Source organism: Sceloporus occidentalis, unplaced genomic scaffold, assembly GCF_023333645.1.
Source record: "Sceloporus occidentalis isolate IW3139 unplaced genomic scaffold, rSceOcc1.0.p SCAF_7, whole genome shotgun sequence".
In the NCBI taxonomy this organism is placed as follows: Eukaryota; Metazoa; Chordata; class Lepidosauria; order Squamata; family Phrynosomatidae; genus Sceloporus; species Sceloporus occidentalis.
In genome coordinates this window covers 69045247-69067169 of record NW_028316987.1, presented here as the reverse complement: position 1 = coordinate 69067169, position 21923 = coordinate 69045247, and the positions used below count along the sequence as shown (strand labels likewise).

The 21923-nt window shown below is 37.9% G+C and overlaps 1 protein-coding gene across 11 annotated transcripts in view; it reads left to right on the top strand.

The window, feature by feature from the left end:
• Positions 1–21923, top strand: part of AKAP9 (A-kinase anchoring protein 9) — a 128166-nt gene that overhangs the window by 64936 nt on the left and 41307 nt on the right. For 10 of the 11 annotated variants that reach the window (XM_089533253.1, XM_089533251.1, XM_089533248.1 and 7 more), the window contains 3 exons: positions 9991–10199; positions 16347–16509; positions 19716–19928. In XM_089533253.1, the coding sequence (XP_089389379.1) occupies positions 9991–10199; positions 16347–16509; positions 19716–19928 (585 nt within the window). The remainder of the gene's footprint in view (positions 1–9990; positions 10200–16346; positions 16510–19715; positions 19929–21923) is intronic. The other variant, XM_089533245.1, reaches the window with a different exon arrangement.

Sequence of the window (21923 nt, the reverse complement as noted above, 5' to 3'; positions counted from 1 at the left end):
CAAAGCAGATTTGGGTAAGCAATATGATGCAAGAAGATACAGGAGACCACTTGGGTGAGAGTAAATCCAGTTTTGTGACACTGGATTAAACTCCTAGGGAAAGCAAATTAAAGTTTAGCAATAGAGATTCAATCGCTGTTATCCACTAAATGTCCTGAGATGTTTATACCTAATCCTTGATGAAGGTGGGACACTGCCTGAAAGAACACACTCTCAACCAGTGTGCTCTTTTAAATCACTCTTGCTTCTTCATTCTCAGTGTTTTTACCAGGCCATTAGAGAGATATTATTTCCTTTCTTATTACAGAGTTAATTATGCTTTGTAACAGAGGTGGTTAAGAGTTTTGGTTAATTAGGATTCTTTAATAGAATTTTACAAAACTATCATACATTTTCATAAATTTGATTTTTTAAAAAATCAGTTGTGGAAGAAAGCAAAACTGGCAGGTCAGTTGTTTATACCTTTTGTTTTATCAAAGTTTCTGAAAAAGAATTTGCCAGCTTAGTTTCCTAATCTTGTAGCTGTATCTGAAACCTTACAGCTCTAGAAAGATGTTTTCTTCTGCATATCAGTGGCCCCCAAATTGTGCCCTTTAAGAAATTTTGGACTTCAGCTCCCAGAAGCCTCAGCCATGTTGACCAATAGTCTAGAATTCTGAGAGCTTAAGTCCAAAATCCCTTCAAGAGCACAGTTGGGGGACCACTGCTGTACATACTAATGATTTATTGATTCTAATCATTCTGCCCCCTCTCCTGTCTTAACATTAAAAGATCTAATGAAAAATAAAAGTAATTCCAAAGCATTAATTCCTAATGGCAAGCTGACCCAATGTGTCAATATATCAGCCTATAAATAGATGACTTGAAGGACACAGAAAGAGGAACTGTAAGTGGAGAGGGAGTGCTGTCAAGAAAGAGCTCCAAAGCCTAAAAAATATATTTAAAGTATATTGGAACATTGGAAGAAAGTGCCAAACCAAATAGTTCAGAGAGGTAGTGGAGGAGCGATTTTGCCTGCAAAATGTCTTGCAAATTCTTCACAGTGAGCTGTTGAACGGTCTTTGTTTTCTTCTTGGGGAGCCAGAACGTAAAAGGCCCTGACCACTTGGAACAGTTCCACTGGACGACACTGTACAGACGCAATGGTGGGAGAGAAGTATAATTTCTTCACTACCTCCATTGCCTTGGCATAGGCCTTCCAATGGGCTCTAGCCCATTTTTGGTCAGACTCACTCTAAGTCTTCTGCCATCATCACTCTAGTCTCCGACCCACTTGTTTCATCACCTCCAGCTCCCTAGTGAACCAGGAGGCATGTTTGGCTCTACTTCATGGGAGAGGATGCTCAGGGACAATCATGCCCACCGCCCTGGCTATTTTCCTATTCCAGAGATCTGCCAGGGCTTCGACAAGATCACCTGCCAATGCAACAGGAAGCTTTCCAAGAGCCATCAGGAATCCATCTGGATCCATAAGCCTCCTGGGGCAGACCATCTTAATTGGCCCCCCATCCCTGCAGAGACTCCCAGTGAGTCTAAACACTACCAGGTAGTGATCAGTCCATGACAATGGAACTACCGAGAGTTCCTCCACTCCCAGATCAACATCATCCAGGAATAGAAAACCAGGTCCAGAGTGTGTCCTGCAGCATGGGTGGCCCCATATATTACTTGGGATATCCCCATGGTTGTCATGGTGGATATGAAGTCCTGAGCTGCTCCTGATAGAGAAGTCTTTGCGTGGATGTTGAAGTGCCCCAGGCAACAAGCCAGGGGAATCCAGTGCCACTACAAAGACTAACTCAGCCAGCTCAGGCAGGGAGACTGTTGTGCAGCGGGGCAAGCAGAACACCAACAGATGTAATATATTCTAGGTCGACATGGTCATCCAGGATCAAGTCCTGGATCAGAGATGTTTTTCCATTCACTGACCTGGCATTAAGCAGCAGCATTTTCAGCCCAGGGAGCCTGTTGCCAAGGCTATCCAGGCTATTTGAAATGGACCATTACAGTTAAACTGCATTAATTCTGCAGTGTGATTTCTTACCCTTTGGGAATCCAAACTAATAAAATGCAGGAAATTCTGGAACCTCATCTACCCTGAGCTCTTATGAAGAATATTTGTATATAAATTTAAGTAGGCTGTGGTCCAAAACACATAAGGAGTTGTAATGTATTATGGTACCAGAGCTCTCTGACAGAAGGCTAAATGTCTCACAAAACTATAGTTCCCAGAATTCTCTAGCATTGAGCCAGGGCAGTTAAAGCAGTCTCAAACTGGACTATTTCTGAATTATGTTTTGGTCCTGTATCTGTCATCCATGATTGGATTTCAAAGTATTTTACCTCTGTCTTAAAAGTAGTCATTTGGTGAAAGCAAACTAGATCAGAAGGGTTCTTTTCTCTCCTCTCTTTCTTACCTGAATTGAATTGCATGTACATATTCAAGGCTACGAACAGCTCTAGTCTCAAAAATCCATGTCTTAGCTGTTTTGATCCTCAGTCTTCTAATTCTGCTCCTTGGAGCATAAGGAATGTGTGTAGTAAAAAACAAGTCTATACTTGTCTTCTCAAACCTGTGCTAACATGTCCTAGTTCATAAAAATAAGTACTGATGAACCTTGTCATGCTGATTTATAAACTATAGAATTTAATGCTATGGATTGTTTGCTAATGGCAAAGGCTAGTAATTTGTATTATAATACAAATTAATCATTTTGTTAGTGGAAAGATGGGAGTGTATTACATTTAAATGTACAACAATATTGGTATTCCTTTCCTCAGCATGATATGGGGTTGTTAGTACATTTGGTTTCACTTCACTAGTTTTAAATATTGGTGTCATTTAACAGTGCTAACCAAGATCTGAGTCTAATAAATTTTGTCATAAAAAGGGATAGGCAGGGAAGGTAAATTGGATTTTGATGAGCCTTCGTGAGGAAGATATTCCATGACCAGTCAGTAGACCCTTTTGTTTCTAATCACCCACAGTACCTCAAAAATTTTGCATCAGTCCTGGTCCCAGAAAATGCGATCTGCAAAACTAGAACGGTAACATCAAAACAAATATTTTTCTTACCAAATGCAAATGGCCCCCAGCTTGGTTCAGATGGGGAAAAATGCAGAAGAAAGAGTTGTATAATGAATTCTTACCATCAGACCTAGTCCACAAGAGAACACCTTCTTCTAACCAACCAACCAACACCCTCAACCCATTGGTTTTGCTGTACTGGTTACTATAAAATACTCTCATAGTTTCAAATAGTTCATATGTCTAAATTATATACTTGTAAAATCAGATTGCATAGCTGCAATCAAACAATTCAACATAAGAAATCTAACATTTTCAGTCATTTAAGGTAACATGTCAGCCAAACAGGAAAGGAAATCCAATAGATTTGGGGGTTTATTGCCAAGAGTAGTTATATAATCAAGGACTTACTGTGCCTACAAAAATGTGCTACCACTGTGCTTGTACAAAGGTACAGAATATGATGTAGTGTTGTGTGCTACAAGATTTTAATTGGGACTGAAGTAAAAATTCCATCCACTAAAATTGCCTTCATGTGAAGCTCAGAGATCCAGTGGGGATTTGAACCCTGGTCTTCTAGTCTAGGACTCAGACCATACACCATGCTGGTTTTCTGCTCTTTCCAAGAAAGTACATCTTTGTAAAATAGCCTTATAGTTGCATCTAAGTGCCCAATGTTGTTTTTGTGTCTCCCTAACCCCAAAAAATGTTAAATTTTTCTTTGGACTCGCTGTTTAACATAAAAATACCAATTTTTCAAGCAAAAAAGTTGTCTTCTTTTTGTTTGTTTGTTTGTTTGTTTTCTTCTTTGGCCTTTTGTATACTGTCAGATGGCAGATAATTGGCCCTCAGATTTGCTATAGTTGTCCACTTTGATGTTGATCATATGCTGAATACAGACATTTATGGAGGTTTTGCACACATATGTATTCTGCTTTGTAATTTTTTTTAACGTATATATTAAGCAGCTGTGGCCTATTGTTTAGGTAGCACAGTGCATGTGTATGCAAAATTTTGTTCATGGACTGCATATTGTTTCACATATGGAAATGTATTTTATTACTACTTTATCTTGCTTTGTCCTACAGTTGGATGCTGTATTCCCACATCCCACCACTCATCTTTACCAGACTTCACTTCACCACTGTCACTGCAGCCATACTTTTGGTTCATGCTTCTAGGCAGCCAATTTTCTTCAGTGTGTGAACAGTGATGGAGGGAACATGGCCCTGCAGAACACATTTATGATTTGATGTCCTCCTTGATCTCATAACCCAAAGACTTACTGAGCACCTTGCCATTCTCATCTTATTGGGGGGAAGCTAATTGAATTAAAAACTTGATAGGAGGCTACTAGATCTATGCCAATCATCTGAAGGTCCTCAGTCTGTAAAACCCTGTACTTGTGATCTGGCATAACACCACAGTTGCTGAGAAGCATTTCCCCCTGTGCTGGTGGCCTGTATAATAACACCTAGAGAGCTATCATCTATCCCCAAGGAGCTCACAAGGCTGGCTAAATCTAGGCATATAACTATGGTTCATCTTCCCATAAGGAATGTATAAATACGTCATCACAAAATGACAAGAGCTTCCAAAAAAATTGCTGCACAAAGCACATAGGGCTGGTTAGTTAATACTCCACCATACTTTCAGTCAGGGAAGGGAATCATGTGCCATTCCAAATGCTGTTAGATCAAAATTTGCAGAAGTTCTATTTGGCATAAGCCAGACGTAGGCAACTACAGAAGGCTAAGGGGGCCACATTAGCCCCCAACGAGACCTTAGAGGGCTGCATCTCCTCCCACGAAATAAAAATGTCCCCAGGCCTATAGGCAGAATGGGTGCATTTTTACCATGTTTGAGGTTTCCCAAAAAAGGCCTCTGCTGAGTTCAGATTGGCCCAGGAAGTCTTCAGAATGAGGTGGAAATGTAGCTCATGCCTGCAAGTAGACATTTTGAAGCATTGCAGCAGCAAACATAATTGGAGTGTTCTTGCAAAAAATATGTTTGACTTTAAGTTTGATCTTTAGAAGGCCCAGACAACCTCCAAACATGGTAGAGAGGCCATCCACACACTATAAGATATATTTTCAGGTGTTAAAGCCTCCCCCCATTGACCTCCCCCCTCAAGCCCACAAAAAACCGGTCCCGGGGCCCACAGGCCACATTTGTCCACATGGCATAAGCAATGTTGATGAATGTAGGAGTTGCAGTCTAGTAACATTGGAGGGGCACATGGCTCCCATTTCTTATTTAAAACTGTATATTCAAAATATTTGTAATCTTAAGACAGTTCCTAAGTCATTGGAAGAAATTATGGACATTATAATCATATAAACACTTGAATAAACATCAACTACTTTAAAAAGAGACTGTTAACATGAAACTTGTTGATTTGATGCACAGATATTTCATAAACATTCAGAAGTTCCAGTGTTTGTATGCATTCATGTAATTTTGTGAAAATATTATCTTGTATTGTAAAGTAGCTAATCGCAGCACATTGCATCAAGGAAAATTCCTCTAAATATGATGGTTACAGAGTGTAATAAATAAGTTTGGACTACACAAATGTTCCTTACAATAATTAGTTAAAATGTTTTTAGCTAACAAAATCCCCAAACCTTTTTATTTACTTGAAAGATTTAACAAAAACAACAATACACATCCTGTAGTATTACACTGAATTGAAAAAGTGTGTGTTTCCACTTCCATTAGAAATTAAAAGATATAGCCATCTTAGTCTGTCGAATCAGTATGTGGAGAGATCTTGTAGCACAAAGGTGCTACAAGATCTTTCCATGAGAAATGTAATAACTGAAGGCAAAAGTTGGAGTAACAACTTTGTCAGCTTTATTGAAGGACACTACACTGTTGGATCCTCCTTACCCACAACTAGCCCTCAGTCTCACAAAATGAGAGGGCATTCAGCAGTGTACCTTCTCAGGGTGTTACTATGGTAAAGAGCAGTGGTTTCAAGAAGCTAGAAGCTCTGGATGCCCTATTTCTTGTGGCAAAGGAAACATTGTGTAGTGTTATGGACTGAACCTTAATAATCAATACCTATTGGTCTTTGTCATAGTAAAGAATATACAGTAACTAATATATCCTTTTATTTGACTGTATCTTTTCTGTAGCTCTGCTTATTGTACTCCAGGTTGTTATTTGTCAGAAGCTAAGCAGGGTCTCTTACCTGCTCAATACTTAAGATGGGTGACCTTCAAAGAACATCAGTTGTGTCAGTAAGTGGTGTTGGTGGCTCAGTAGGGGGTATTCTTTCCCTCAACTCAGTCTTAACCAATGTATTGGTATAGCATTGACAAACAGTATCCTGGATGTGCATCTCCAAAGGTCCTTTCTACTCTGAGGATATTAAAGCTCCTGCAAAACACTTTAACACCCAGAGGCTCTTCACCTCCTGGGTACTTGTAAAAGGTATGAGTAGTTAAGTTTGTGCCAAGTTTATTTAGAAGGATTTGGAACTTTTAAGATTGCTTCCTTTTTCCAAATCCATTCTAAACATTGTTGGTTTAAAATAGTTGCCAGCAATCCTTAAAGAAACTGCACCTTTATGATAATGAGTTTGCATTCTGCAGGACATGTAAAGTGCTTTGAAATCCTGTGCAGATGAAAGGTGCCAAGTGAATGTAAATAAATTTCATCCAGATATCCATTCCATTCATATAAAACTATGTTTTTATTTTATTTTTTATGTAGTGTTGCAAGTTTTATAAAAATTTATGTTAGCCCTAAAAAAAGCAAAAAGGAGATATGTAACAGTAATGAATATTAAGGAAAATATTTCAGTGATGTTATATTAACAAAGATAGTCTGCCATTTTTTAATTCAGCATTTTAAAATACTTGTGTAAGTTGTTTTGAAAATTCTAACTGTACTCCATGCAGGCAGCATGACCAAAGCAGAAATAGACATTGTATATTGTTGTTCAAGTTATTTATGATTTATAGTTACCGTAAGGCAAACCTGTCAACAGGATTTTCTTGCTAAGATTTGTTCAGAGGAGGCTTGCCTTTGCCTTCTCTGAGGCTGAGAGAGTGTGACGTGCCCAAGGTCACCCAGTGGGTTTCCATGGCCAAGCAGGGATTTGAACCCTGGTCTTCCAGTGTCCCTATCCAACACTCAAACTGTGGCTCTCATGGACACTGTTAATTCCTGTTAAGGTCCACAATTCAGATGTAACCTCCTTATGCTGCCAAACCATGAATTTGAAGGCCTGGCGCATGCCTATGTGCTCCTTCTCACCATGGCCTCACTTCTGTGCTTTGTTTGATGTGATTTTATGCTTGTTTGAACAACAGTTACCCATTACATCCTAATGGAGAAACTGGTTTAATTTTTGCTTATGAATGAGAAGAACCATGGTTTATACATCTGGAAAGGGTTTCCTATTTGTTGTTCTAAACTTAAACGCTCAGAAAAATAAGTTGATGACTTACCATATATACTCGACTATAAGTCAAGAAATTTTTGCCCCGAAATGGTCCCCAAAATCCTGGGATAGACATATACACGGGGCAGTGGGGTCCTCCGACCCAGCACCCAGCTGGGGCGACACTGGGAAGGGCACACGTTCACCCCTCGGAACCTTCTCTTCAGCCAGGCTCCTTCCTCCTGAGAAGGGAGCCCGGCTAGAGAGATGGCAGGGAAAGGGCGCGCACTCGCCTCTCGCTGCCTTCTCTTCAGCCAGGCTCCCTCCTCCTGAGAAGGGAGTTCAGCTAGAGAGGAGGCAGGGAAAGGGCACACGGTCACCCTTCCCTGCCTTCTCTTCAGCCGGGCTCCCTCCTCCTGAGAAGGGAGCCCAGCTAGAGAGAAGGCAGGGAAAGGACACGTGTTTGCCCCTCGCTGCTTTCTCTTCAGCCGGGCTCCCTCTTCCTGGGAAGGGAGCCCGGAGGGAGCCCGGCTAAAGAGATGCTGATGATCCTGGAGCTTCTCCCCAGCTGTGCTGCCCCCTTAAGTCTGACCCTCGGCTTATCCATGGGCCATATAAAAATCCCCATTTCTGGTCCCAAAAGTTGATCTCGACTTATACATGAGGTCGACTTGTACACAAGTATATACAGTACCTAAGCCAAATCAAAGTGGGGACAATTCCTCACAATAGACATAACTGTTCCCAAAATGTGATTCAGCAATTTCACTTGCAATTTCACCTTGCTGATCACTGCTGTGTCTTATGTTTACATTAGTTGTCAAGAAATAGCAGAAGTAACCTTTGCATTAGCTCCTGAATTTGAAGTGTGTCCCAGCAGCCCTACCAAACTACAGTATCCAGTTTGAAAATAACTATAAGTGCTGATTCATTAGTAGGTTTTGTTCATGTTCAAGTCTTTCTTTTGAATTAGATTATTGCCACATTACTCGATCTCTATGAATATGCACACATTTATTTCTGCACATACTCACTAGTAGACTGTATGTTAATATAGAATGCCAAATTTACAGTCCAGTTCCCTATACATTTACCTGCAAGCAAGTCCACCTAATTCTGGTGGTATTTACTTGCATATAAGTGTCCATCAAACTGTAGCTCTGAATGTCAAAAAAGATGGAGCTGGATACACGGAACTCTGTTTCCACTAGTGGAGGGTCACTGGAGAGGAAGGCATCTCATGCCAGTTTCCATGTTGCCCTGTAGCTACTTATTTCCTCCAAAAATCTGCTCCAGAGTGTCACCTAGCTCTCCCTTGCAGATTAGGAAAGTTGCAAGTGGCTGGATGGGAAGATAGAAAGTGGTAAGATAATTTCTCTCCTTTCTGGTGGAGAAAACCTCTTCTGAAGATACAATGAGTTATTTTGTTCAGATAATGTATCACCTAATTCCAACACTCTCTATATCTTTTTTTAACCACCCTGCTAAAGGTTAGAGCATTGAACTAGGTCTGTGGAGAACTATCTTCAAGTCTCCTCCTCAGCCATGAAACTCATTAGGATAACCATGACATAATCTATCTCACAGTGATGCCTTGAAGATAAAAATGGGGAGGAGGATGACCCTATATATCACTTTTAGGCGGGTTACAAACTGCCACTTGGGACGTCCTCAGGACGTCCCAGTTTAAAAAAGGGGCGTCTCTTCCAGACGCCCCTATTCCTGTTACGGACTCTGTCCGTAACAAATGGCGGCGGCCGTTCCACACGGCCGCCGCCATCTTGACGTAACGGACGCTGTGTGTCCACATGTCACGCAGTGCTTATGACATTGCGAGTGCGCCATTGGCGCCTCGCGGCGTCATGAGCGCACCTCCAGAAGAAGCTCCATTTTGGAGCTTCTCTTTTGCTCCGTAAGGGAGCTGCGCGGTTTGGCTGCGGCGGATCCCTTGCGGAGCAAACAGCAGCGCCGGGAGACCGCCGCAAAGCAGTGGTTTGTAACGCCTCCCCGTTCCTTGGAAGAATGGCAGGATATAAATGTAATACAAGGTAAATAAGTGAACCATTCCCTATTTAATTCTTTAAATAAATGTGCTAAAATAATTTATTAAAGACACAGCTGAATGTTACTGGTTCAACGTTACTGGTTCAGAGGTCATATTCTGTGTTCTTGTTATGTGCAGCTGCTAATACCAGACAAACACTCCCTAAATAGAAACAGTGACTATAACGAATAAGATTTATTTTCAATAATGTATCTGGTATAAGAGACTGACTAGACTGTGACATGCTACAAAAATATTTTTCTTCTGTTATTATCTCCTTTTCTATTGGCTGTCTTTGCTTGCTTTGTACTCAACATTCTCTTTACCTTACTTGTGTAACTTTCAGTGCAAAATGTAATTTATGTTTGTTGCTGTGATGTCCTGCTTTTACAGTGTAAGTATGGCCATATGTTTTTGTATATTTTGGTTCATAATTCATCATTTGTATATGAGTATGTTTAAGCATTTTATTGCCAAAGGGCTATAAAAGGCACCTCCATTTTTATTTTTATTTTTATTGTGCAGAAAAGACATCATCCTCATATCATGGCAGTGATCTAGAAGGTGATGAGCATAGCATATGGTCAGAAGTTGCAGATGAAGGTTTTGAACTCACCCAGTACCTTGGAGTGGATATGGACTCAAAAACTGAAGAGTTGGTTCTAAATATTAGTTCTCGACTCCAGGCAGCAGTTGAAAAACTTCTGGAAACAATCAATGAAACCACCACTCAGGTAGTTTTGCTAGTTGTAACCTTAATATTGAAAGCAGATGTGCCCAATGAAGTAGTGTCCAGTTTAAAAATATTTGTTGGTCTTTAAGGAGTCACAGGATTCTTATAGGATTTTGCTCAGAGTGGGGGTATTGATTTCTATACATATGTTGGGACTCTCTTCGGATTTCTTAGGGAGTTCTGAAATTAATTTCTGCAGTCCTATTTGCAGTGGTTAAAGAGAGAATGAATCAGGACAGGGAAGACAAGAAACTCATAACTGACAGCTAGTATGTGAGCCCATACCTATTTCTTGATTGATATAATGGCTAAGAGATCAGTGTTTTACCATGTGAAGATTCTTCATTTAGTTTCTCTTAAAGGTTGATTGGTGTGATAGTTTATTTGCAGACCTATGGCAATTATGAAGGCTTCCGTTTTGTGTAAAAGCTATGCATCAAAAAGGTTTACAGTTCTAATAATAGCTCACTTTTCCAATAATTTTTTCAGTCGGCCATTCTTTACATTTTAATGAACAATTAATCAGCTAGGTTAGGATTAAGCATATTAAATTTTTCTGTTCCTCTGGGCTGAATTCAGTGATAGTCTCAACCAGAAACAAATAGGACATATTAGTCACCACTTAGATAAGTCTTATTGTTTTCAGTGGGCTTATTCTAGGTGAAACTAACATTGGATTTAACCATGTGTATGTGTATCTTAGAAATTTGAGCATTGGCTTGTCTAAGAAAGCCACCTATAGCCATGAAGCCTTAGAATCAGATGTATTGATTTCCGTCCATTGCCCTTCTGGTGATTGACAATTTGCTGCTATTGGGGGGGATTGTCTTTTGTTTTTCAGAACTTCTGAAAGTTTATCTTTTCTGTAGAAAGTTCTTTCAGTTAAATGTTTAAATGTATTTAAGATAACAGCATTAAGTGTTCAAACCTTATTTTTTATTTATTGCCATTATGAATCAGCTCTGTACTTACACAGGTCCTTGAGATGGTTATACAAATAAAATAAAACAATAATAAGATTCAGAACGTTACAGAAATATAATATTAAACATAGAGTTATCTTAAACACCATTAAGAGCTTGACATAACAGAAACATCTTCACCTCCCATCAGTAGTACAGTAAAGAGAGCACCAATTTAGCTTGTGGAGGGAGCATAATTTTTCCTTTGTTACCATGGCTTCATTACTGATTTCTTTGGGATTCTACATATAGTGAAGGGCATGTTATTGTTTAAAGGAAAACTTCCACACAAATATTATGGAGTGCACAACATCATTCCTTCACTTCTTTTACCATGCCATCAAAGTTCTGAATGTGGAATTGTTCCCCATTTTGATTTGTTCATATATGGCTATCACATGTTGGGTATGACTTTTCATTTTTAGTATCTCGTATTAGTATCTGGCAACTTTGACACTAATTGTTGAGGATATCTTAAAGTTTCTAGGTACTGAGCTTCATTTGCTAGATGACTCCCTGAGCAATCCACACTCATGAGTTTATCCTTGTGCCAGCATCTTGAGATAGGAGTTCAAAAGTTCCAAATAAGTTAAAAGCATTGACTCCATCTCCCTCACATTTGTTTTAAATTTCTTGCCTTGCCAGCTAATCAAGGTTTCCATTCTCTCTCTTCCAAAGTTCCCCTTATTTAGAAATACTATAAAATTTAGATAGAATGGCATCATTAAATGGGGATCCTTAAATACTGAATTAGAAACCAAAAATGGAGACACATGTTGGCCCTCAGAGAAAGAGAGAGAACAAACCAATGAGGAGCTAGTCTCTAAAATTTCAGAGTGAGGAACAGAGAAAAAATTAATGCGAAAATTTGACTGCTGCTCAGTGAGTCTCTGATCAAGATTCACAGTCAATATTGAAAAGGATTTTTATTTCTTTGAGCAGCAGTGAAACAGAAATTATTTTTAAAATAGAGGTGAAAAAATAAGTGGTGAGACTTAAAGAAAAATGGGGGAAAGTATCTAGTAAAAGCAAAAAAGTTAAAAGTAAAGGGTTAACAATATCTAAAGGCTTATCAGTGCAGTTGGCGTTTAGAAAAACAAATTAGCAAGAAGATAAAAGTGTCAGCAGCGGCTTCAAACTGCCATGTTGAAAAGGTAGATTCTTGGGATTGCACTTTCAATCATCTGTTACAACCTACCCCAAAGGATGAAAATTAAGTGAACAGAGCAATAGTGCGGTTAATTATTTTTGTGCGTTGTAATGAGTAATGATAGCAAATTACTTTTTAAACATTATCATGAAGTACAGGAACAAATTACTTTTTAAATATAAATTTCCAAGCCCTACAATTATACTACAGCACTCCCAACCAAGATTGCATCTGATAATGATATATTTCAATGAAGACATTTTATTACAGGGCAACAAACAGACAATGTCAAGCAGCCATGTTAAACCAAAAGCTTCATTTCTTTTGGTCAATAACTACCTAATTTATTCACAAGTTATAGTGTAAAAATGATTATTCTCTTGGCCACTTCCTGAAGAATGATGTATTCATTGTTTGAATAGCATGTTTCCTTTGTGGCAGGAGCAATCTAAATGTGGCATGTCATGGAACACATTGATTTACATAACAAAACCAGAAACATTGATAGGGATTTTGGAAAGCTATGAACAGTGAAAGTCTGAAAAATTACCTTGCTCCCATGATGGTTCAGAAGGAAACAAAATGAAATTCTTTAAAGAATGACACAAGAATTAGAACAATTGCATTAGGGTCCTGCTGTTTTTAAAAGCTTTTTAGAAAGTGTGGGGTGAAATTTAGTAGTCTTGAAGTTTTCAGACTTTCATTTTCTGAATCTTGTTGGGCAAGGTTTATTGTGGGTGTGTTAATTCAAATTCCATCTGCCTGTGTACCTGCAATAAAAGAAATGAAACCACTCCCACTGTCCTGACTCCTTTCTCAACACTGAGACACAGCCTTTTGCTTTTCCTGATGGCTGTGTTATCTGACTTCAAAACTGTTCTTTCTCCGACTCCATGAAAAGAATAAAGGCTGAATGGCACTCCACTTTAGTCGTGTATTACTGCCTTTCTTCAGTAGGGATTTTTGAAACATTGAAAGATTCTGCAGATTTTTGTTGTGATGGTCTGACAGCTTGCTGCAGGGTACATAGTCTAATAATGAGGATAATGTTTATTTCCTGCTATGACTGCTTGGCTCAAGTTACCATCCATTTTGTTTCAAATGCCTTTTTGGGATTGATATCAAGGGGGAAAAAGCTGTAGAGCTGTGAAGTCGGCTAATGTTGACACTTCTTTTTCTTAACGGTATTTACCTGGGACTTCCCTGTATTTGCGGTTACTTATCCAAGTGTGAACTGATAGTTCTTGGCTCTCAGCAGCATTCCAAAGCAGACGACTGGTGTGCTACTTTGCCTTTCCCCCAGAATATTTAAATCTATTGTAACCAAGGCAAGGAAGCTTATCTGATAAGAGAACACAGCAACATTTTGTTGTGCAATGGATTCCTACAGTACATACTGGGCATCAAATCTGTTTAGTGGCTTGAAGTCAGAAAATAGCCAAGAAGAAGATACTTACGAAGTTGAATCTCGTGTGCCTTTACCATATCCTTTTCCTTTTACGGACAACTTGGATGAAAATAATGCTGTAGTTATCAATACTTCCATTGTTCATATTAGCCATAAGAAAAATGGACATAGATTAAAAGTGATTTCAAAAATTTCTTTGCCTACACCCCCATATTCAGTAAGTATGAAAAGACTTCAAGAAATTTCTGTCTGCATGGGTATGCCTTACTACACCTGTCAAAAATTGTAAGGGGGAAACTTTAAAGTTATTCACTTGATGATACTTTTCTATTTAATGTTGTTTATTTGAAAGATAGTCAGACTTTTTAGAAATTATTAACATTATTCAGTGGAACTGAAATCGGGATTATGTGTAAAGTGATCCTGATGTTATACGTTCCAGGTAGCTATGTAATTTTACCCCTTGCCATTTAAACATAAGACATAAGAATGTTGTACTTAACCTGCATGTTACTAAGCTAATATTTAATTATCACATTTTAACAGAAATAATTTAGTATAAGAGACATTTTCTCAGCATATCAGAATGTGTGCTTCTGTTGAATATGCTGTCCAATTGGCAAATGCAGACCATAGTAATGGTTTAATTCTAAATTGTCCTAGTTTCAAGGTATCATCCTGGCAATCTAGCATTTGCCAGTAGTTTTTTTAGGCAACTGTTTAAATCAAGTAGGAATCAGTAGTATAGTTTGTAGCAGGTATGATATTATTTTTGTTTGACTTTATATAGATAGATGTATTATATCTAAAGAAGTGTTTATAATTTTCTGCAAGTTTAAAAATATATATGCTGTGAGAGAGCCACTATAGTACAGTGGTTTGGGCATTTAATTATGACTCTGAAGACCAGGGTTTTGAATCCTCACTTGGCCATGGAAGCCTCTCTCAGCCTCACAGGGAGACCAAGGCAAACCTTCTATGAACAAATCTTGCCAAGAACAAGAAATCTCAGTGAGAGGATTGCCTTAGAGTTGCCATAAGTTGGAAACAACATGGAGACACACAACAAGAACATATGCTGTTGCAGAGCCAGATGACTTAAACCTGTAGCTGTTGTGCTGGATTTTGAGTGTTTAAGTTGGTATCAACCTCTCATCTTCATGTTTGGTGATGGGCCAACTGTTTGCCATTTATTGCTGACCATGAGTGAGTCCAGGTGCAGCTATTATACTGAGATTGGCCCACCACATTTGTGTATGTGTGCCCAAATGTCATTGTCTTCCACTTCTTTCTTAGTGCTGCTGCTTGCCTTTTTTTCTTTTTATCAGCTGCCTATTGAGAAAGAAAAGACCAAAATAGATAAACATTTTTTTAAAAGGTAACATAAAAAACCATTCACCTTAAAGACACTGTTTATCTTGTCAGTGTTAACTAATTGGTCAGAGCATTACTTAGTTAATATTAAAGAAGTACAGGTCTGTGAAACATAGTATTACAAGTTGTATAATAAGTAAATGTGTTATAAGATCTCCACCATTAACCATACTTATAAAAACAAAGGTGTGGATTCTTTTATTCCTGTAGTTAAACAAATATGTGCTCTGCCATTTTGTAATTTGAGTACTGTATGAAATGTCAGCAGCCAGGCTGAATTTTGTGCCAGATATAAGACATATATATAAATAAGGGAGGCAGGATTTTTGGCACTTGCAGCAGTATGAAATACTGCTCTTTGAAATGACTGGGTTTTAGAATGAAAAAAGCCCTTTTAAAAATTCATTTCCAAAGTCTGTTAGCTAAGTACACATTTCTGCAAATTAAACATTAGATGGAAAACTTCGATGTCAGTATTATAAAGGCTGTTTAGATTGCAATAAACTTTGACTGTAAGGTTGTTTCAAGTTCATTGTGATTTTCTGAACTTTGATCTAAGTGAGGTTTGTTTCTTTTACCCACATGAATATCATCCGGCAGTGTGCCTTGTGCTATTTGAAAATAGTATAAAGCACAAATAGTTTATAAAGTAGAATTATTTTTGGTGCATGAAAGCAATTGTCTTATGATACTCTACTTCTATCCTAGTTAGATGGAAGATAGCATGTGCTAATGATTGTATTAAGCACTGCAAAGCTTTTATTTAATATAAAAAGAATCTGCTGTACATTGATGTAAACTAGGAAGTCTTGAGTTCCGGCACTTAGACGCGGATGTGGTCATGTGATAGTGTGAGTCATTGTACTATAGTGTGCAGGTATTTGCTTATGTTATTAACCACACTGTTAGGGCAATAAAGTTTTGAACTAGAAGCCTGTACTAGTTAATGAAAAGGCTTCCGTGTGTGTGTGTGTGTGTGTGTGTTGCATGCCTTGAAGTCACCTGTCAACTTAGTGACCCTGTGGCAAGGAGCATTCAGAGGTGGTTTGTTAGTTCCTTCCTCTGAAATATAGCCGACAGCACCTGGTATTCATTGGTGGATTCCCATTCAAGTACAAACCAGGCTGACACTGCTTAGTTTCCAAGAACAGATGTGTGCCTTTAGGGTATTTAGGTCTTCTTACAGGATGGATGGATACATGGCTTGGAAATACATACTTTCCAAAAATGACATGTTATTCTCTTATCCCATAGCTTGAACATGCTAAAGTTACACAAACAGAGCTCATGCGAGAGTCCTTTAAACGGGAACAAGACACCACTGAATTACTCAGATGTCATGAAGAATTACAAGAGCGATTTGATGAAGAAGTTAAAGCTAGAGAGCAGTTGGCACTGGAGCTCAGCAAAGCAGAGAGTAAGTGATGAGTCATCTGGTATATAAGGCTTACATATTATTTCTCTCTAGTTTAGTAATCTCTGGCATCCCTCCCAAATGTACAGATAAATTATAAAAATATCTTTTTCCCCCTGTAGTAAAGGAGAATGCAAGTAAATAGAAAAGTAATTCAAATTGTTACAAAAGAAAAGTGGAGAGAGCGTGTGCTCAGAAATGAAGACTAAAACACATAACTGATTGTCTACTCTAAAAGTTAAGGGGAAGATAAAGGGGAGTGGGAATTTTAGAAGTTTTCTGCAATGTATGATCTAACGTTTTCTTCCTGTCTTGCACTTCAAACTAAATACAGTGAAAGGTTTGTTCCTTTGAAGGCCACCATTGTCAATTTTATTTCTGTGATGCATAGCATAATTTGCTTGCTTATTGTTGGAGAAGACAACTAAATGAGAATTTTAATTATTAGTTCTGCTCTGCAAATTTGATAAAGAATTCTTTCATCAACTTCAACATTTTCAGTATGCATGCCACCATTAGTTGGCAGCATAAAGTTATGATAACACACACTATAATGCCAGCCTTTGCATATGATGTACAATCTATTGAACCTGTATAGCAAGTTTATATGGCAGCAGACCTCCTATAACCATTTGTTAACAGACACTGTAGGGTAAGACACATTTTCAGATTATTTTACAAAAACTAGAGACAGGACATAAAATAAAAATTTACCATTTAGGGCCCAAGCCTAATTACATTTTTATAACTACTTTTTGAAGTAGTTACTAGGAGAGTTGATTTTAAGCTGTGGTATTTTTTCAACATAAGATAGCTTTTCAGCTAACTTCTATCCAAAATACACATGATCCCAGATTTTAAATGTGTGATCAGGTGTCTAGGTTATGGATCAGTGGATGTTTAATTTCAAAATTCAGAGAGACCAACTTCACTGAACCATCAACAAGATGGATAATAAACACACTATATTTTCATTAGGGAATACTAAAATAAAAATATATTATTTACTGTGTATGAAATGCAAAATAAATTCTTTTAATACTTGAATCTTTGTGCTTTATTCTTAAAAAGCCTAGGTTTTATAAATGGTCTCAAAATACAATCTTGTGTTGTGTATTGGCAATGTTTTCATTAGTGCTTAAGGGCAAACTTGTATTCAGGGTACCATTCCTAGCTCGTTTACTAACGTCAAGGCAAGCCTATTGGAAAGTGTATCTGGACTTACATCTGAATTTCACTACATAAGATTTATTTATTTATTTTTAGGAAACATTAGGTAGTTTACTAACATGCTCTTAGGTAATTCATGTGAAAGTGAGCACCATATAAAAGTTAAAGAATATTTTATTTATGGCACTTTCTTAGAAAAAGCATTTGTAAGGTATGCCACTGATGCACCCAACAAATTTATAACATTGCTTTGAATGTTATAAGTAACATGACAAATACCCCTTAATTTTTTACAAAAATAAAATTACCATTACAATTACAAAATTTCTATTTTCTATTGTTACATTATATTCTTACCACTGATTTACTACAAATGAATTAAGCCCATCTGTCCTGGTATAAAGATACAAATCTCCATCTGCACTAAGTGCAGCCATTGCTTCTTCCTGCTTCATTTAGTAGTGAATAATTTGAATTCCACTGAAAATGCATGTTTTGTTCTGTATTGCAGTTTTGATATATTTGGTGTTATAGGCTCTCAAAAATAAACATATATATTTTTTTAAAAAGGTAGGATTCATTAGGATTTACTAGCGTAGGATTCAAGGGTTTTTTTGCAACTAGCATCGCATCCTTAGCCCCATTACCACTATATGTGTGTGTATGTAAATAGAGAGTGTTATTAAATGAAAGGGACATTGTGATGTGGTATGGAAGAAAGGGGGGAAATTCACTTGGTAAAACAATTATTTAAAGTAATTTAAAGTTCTTAAATTACTTAAAGCAAACCTGAAGTACCTAAAGTAATTATTTAGATCACATCCAAGTTCAGGAATTCTAATTTCTGTAATACTTACAGGAATTCTAATGTTCATAAAGTATGGGGGTGGAAACCAAATAAATAATGATAACAAAATACTTGGAATGTTGAGGTCTTATTGTGAAAAGTTATTGTGGTTTACATAATCAGTTAGTATATAGACTCATCACATATGTGTGGTAATCCTTGATAGTCTAATGGGTTCAAATCTCAACTTCATTTTGCTATTACACAGAGGGCCCACAATTGGGGAGGAAGCAGTTTAGTACAAAGTGTAAAACCTTTGATCATATCGTATTCTGTTAAGAAATCTTTTCACTAACAGCTAGCACTGAAGTTTATACTTCAGTTTTGATTAGCTTTGAAGCAGTCAACTTAACTTGTGAAGAATTGTAGTACTTTGTACTTACGCATCTCTTCTAATCTGACAGTTCATAAATCAGTATTTTTTTGGTTAAAAGTGTGTTGACATAATATGCATTAACCTGCCTTCTTTAACACTCCCCTTCTCATGATCCTTAAAAATCTGTTCCAAAATTGTTGAGAAGACTTTTTGGCATGACATAGAGCCGCAATGGAAGGGAGAGTATCTGCTGACAATGGATACTGAAGTAAACTGTTGAACCTTGGCCAGTATAAACATATTTTTGAATTATTGTCCCTTCTGTGGACATTTTTTTTTTTTTTTTGCATTAATGGTCTAGTTTAGCTGTAGAAGAATCCACTCCTGAGAATCCTTTCACTATTAATATGTAGAATATCTAAATTAAATGTATACACACATACACACGCAATGAGTATCCAGCTTGTTGGGGGTAATTAGCTTACACATTGTAAACCACTTAAGGTGTGCTTAAGTGCACTGATAAGTGGTATAGAAATGTATTTGCTATTGCTATTGCTCCAATAATTGTGTGTGAGAGCGAGGGAGGGAGACTATTTCACATGAACATCATAAACTCAACCCACCCTAATAATTTTGTTTCAGACATGTAAGTCAAGGTATATAGTTCTTCTTTAAGCAACACTAAAATTGAAGATAAAAACATTAATGTTTGAGTTGTTTAGGTTGGGGAAAATGTTTTTCAACTCAAAATTTCATACTGCATTTGTTAGTCGAGTCATACTTGCAAAAAGGTTTTTGAACATTTGTTTCTGCTGTACATTTGAAATATATACTTGAAATTTTTGGTTTTTAGCATTTATTTTCTTCTGATAGATCTTATTGATGGCTATGCAGATGAAAAATCACTTCTGGAAAAGCAAATCCAGGATAAAACAGATGCAATAGACCATCTAGAGCAAGAGCTTCTGTGTACAGGTAACAAATTACAGGAACTAGAGGCTGAGAGACAACAGCTTCAAGAAGAGAAAGAGTTATTCTTCAGACAAAAGGATGCTATGAAAGCTGATGCAGGACCAGTAGAACAACGTATGTATTACTCGCAATCTTTCAGATATGTTGACTGGGTTTACCAGTTACTAATGCCTGTATTTTTGTTAAAATGTAGAGGTGGGAGAGGAGAAAGAAACACTAGATAATTTGCCTTCTGTAACACTGTTTTTTATACTGTACCACATGTAGAGAATTGTTGCACCATGCTAATTGCTCCTTGCTTGTGGAGCAGAGTGACTTTAAACAAAACACTTTCCATAAACAGAGCACCTGCAGTACTCCAGATAACTTCACCACTATCATATAGTGGAAAAGATAGGGTAGTCATGTATAGTGGAATTAGGATCCACTAACTAACCTTTACTTTATTTTTCATATCATGCTCTAAATAATGTGAAAGACAACAGCTTACTTATTTGGGTAACCCATGGTAACACATTCCTTGCCTGGCTGGGCTTGAGTCCTAAATATTGTTCCTGGAATTGACTCACTAAGATTTTTGCCTGCAGAATGAACAGTAGGAATGCTGGCCTTATTTTGGGGCATCTCTCCATACTGAATGCAGATTTTATTGATAGGGCTGAATCCATTATAAATATACTTCTAAAAAAGGTAACTGCTACATTTCATTGGTAGAAAAATCTCATTCTTCCTCTCAGTAGTTAATGGTTCAGTTGAGATATCCAGGGTATCTTAGGTTAAGATCTCAGAGTCAGATCTCTGGCTGCTGGCAACCTCTGACCACCCAACTCTTTCCGTAGGTAGATTTTTGTCTGTTTCTGATAACTTGGTTAAAAGGTAAAGGTATCAACATAGAAAGAGATATGGTTGCTTTATTTAAGGTAACTAGAATGTTAGGTCTACTAAGATACACAAGTACTACATGGTTTCTAACTCAATATGCTTAGAATTAATGGCAAGTGAAGTTACTTATAACTCACATGGTGATAAATGAAGCCATAGCAGAAAGTTATGGTAGTACTCAGCAGTCATCACTGTATCTTGGGCAGCAAGACACAGCATGGCATATATCCCTTCTATAACTGAAGACTTGAATACCAGACTGAAACTTCAAAGTAAAGTCTTTTGTCATAGCCAAATTATTTGATCCTTCTCTAATCCAGAAAGGAGCGCTAATTACATTTTAGATTGGGTGGGAATCATATATCCCTCCAGCTGTTACTCAGTTACACGTCCCAACATTCCCCACCATTTGCTCTGCTGGCTATGGCTGCTGGAACTTGCACTCCAACAACAGTTGAAGAGGTGCATGAAACCCATCCCTGTAGGTCTATAGATGCACAAGGTTACTTTATAGAGGGTGTTATGCAATTTACCTATTGGGGGTTATCAGTACCTGTGTACATCTTAACCCATTAGAATTTATTTATTGGATTTATATCTCATCTTTTTCTTAAAATTGGTTTCAAGAAATGACAGCAATGCTGGTCATTGGAAGCACAGATTTTTAAACGATTAGAAAACAGCCCATTTAATACAACAAATTCTTGTGTGACACTCTGGCCAACATTTGCTTGTCATGAAGAGCCTCTACAGATTGGAATAAAGAGCCAGAGTGGGGGTGTGGCAACTGGCCGCCCCCACACCACCCTCATGTCACCTGCCTGACCAGATGACGGGCGGCGTCACGCTGCATCTTCGGCGCAGCGTTTACATGCGCTGTGCCAAAGAAGCGGAGAACTTCTGTTGCCACAGCGGCTAAGGTGCTCTTTCCTCAACGCAAAAAGGAGCCACTTTTTGTGGCTTCTTTTTGCGCTGTGGAAAGTCCAGATCGGGGCTGCGGCGTTTAGTTGCCACAGCCCCGATACAACAAGGAAAGGGCAGCTGCAGGCATCTCCAAAGGGGTGGTTTATTGAGGCCCTTAAATACTTAAAGTGGATTCTGGTGTAATATATTAGTTATGTCTGTGGCTCTATCCATCAGAATGCTCAGAACAACATTTTGCCTTATAATAATTATGTGAAATAGACTAGCCTACATGATGGTGTTTGCTCATAATCTACTAGTGAA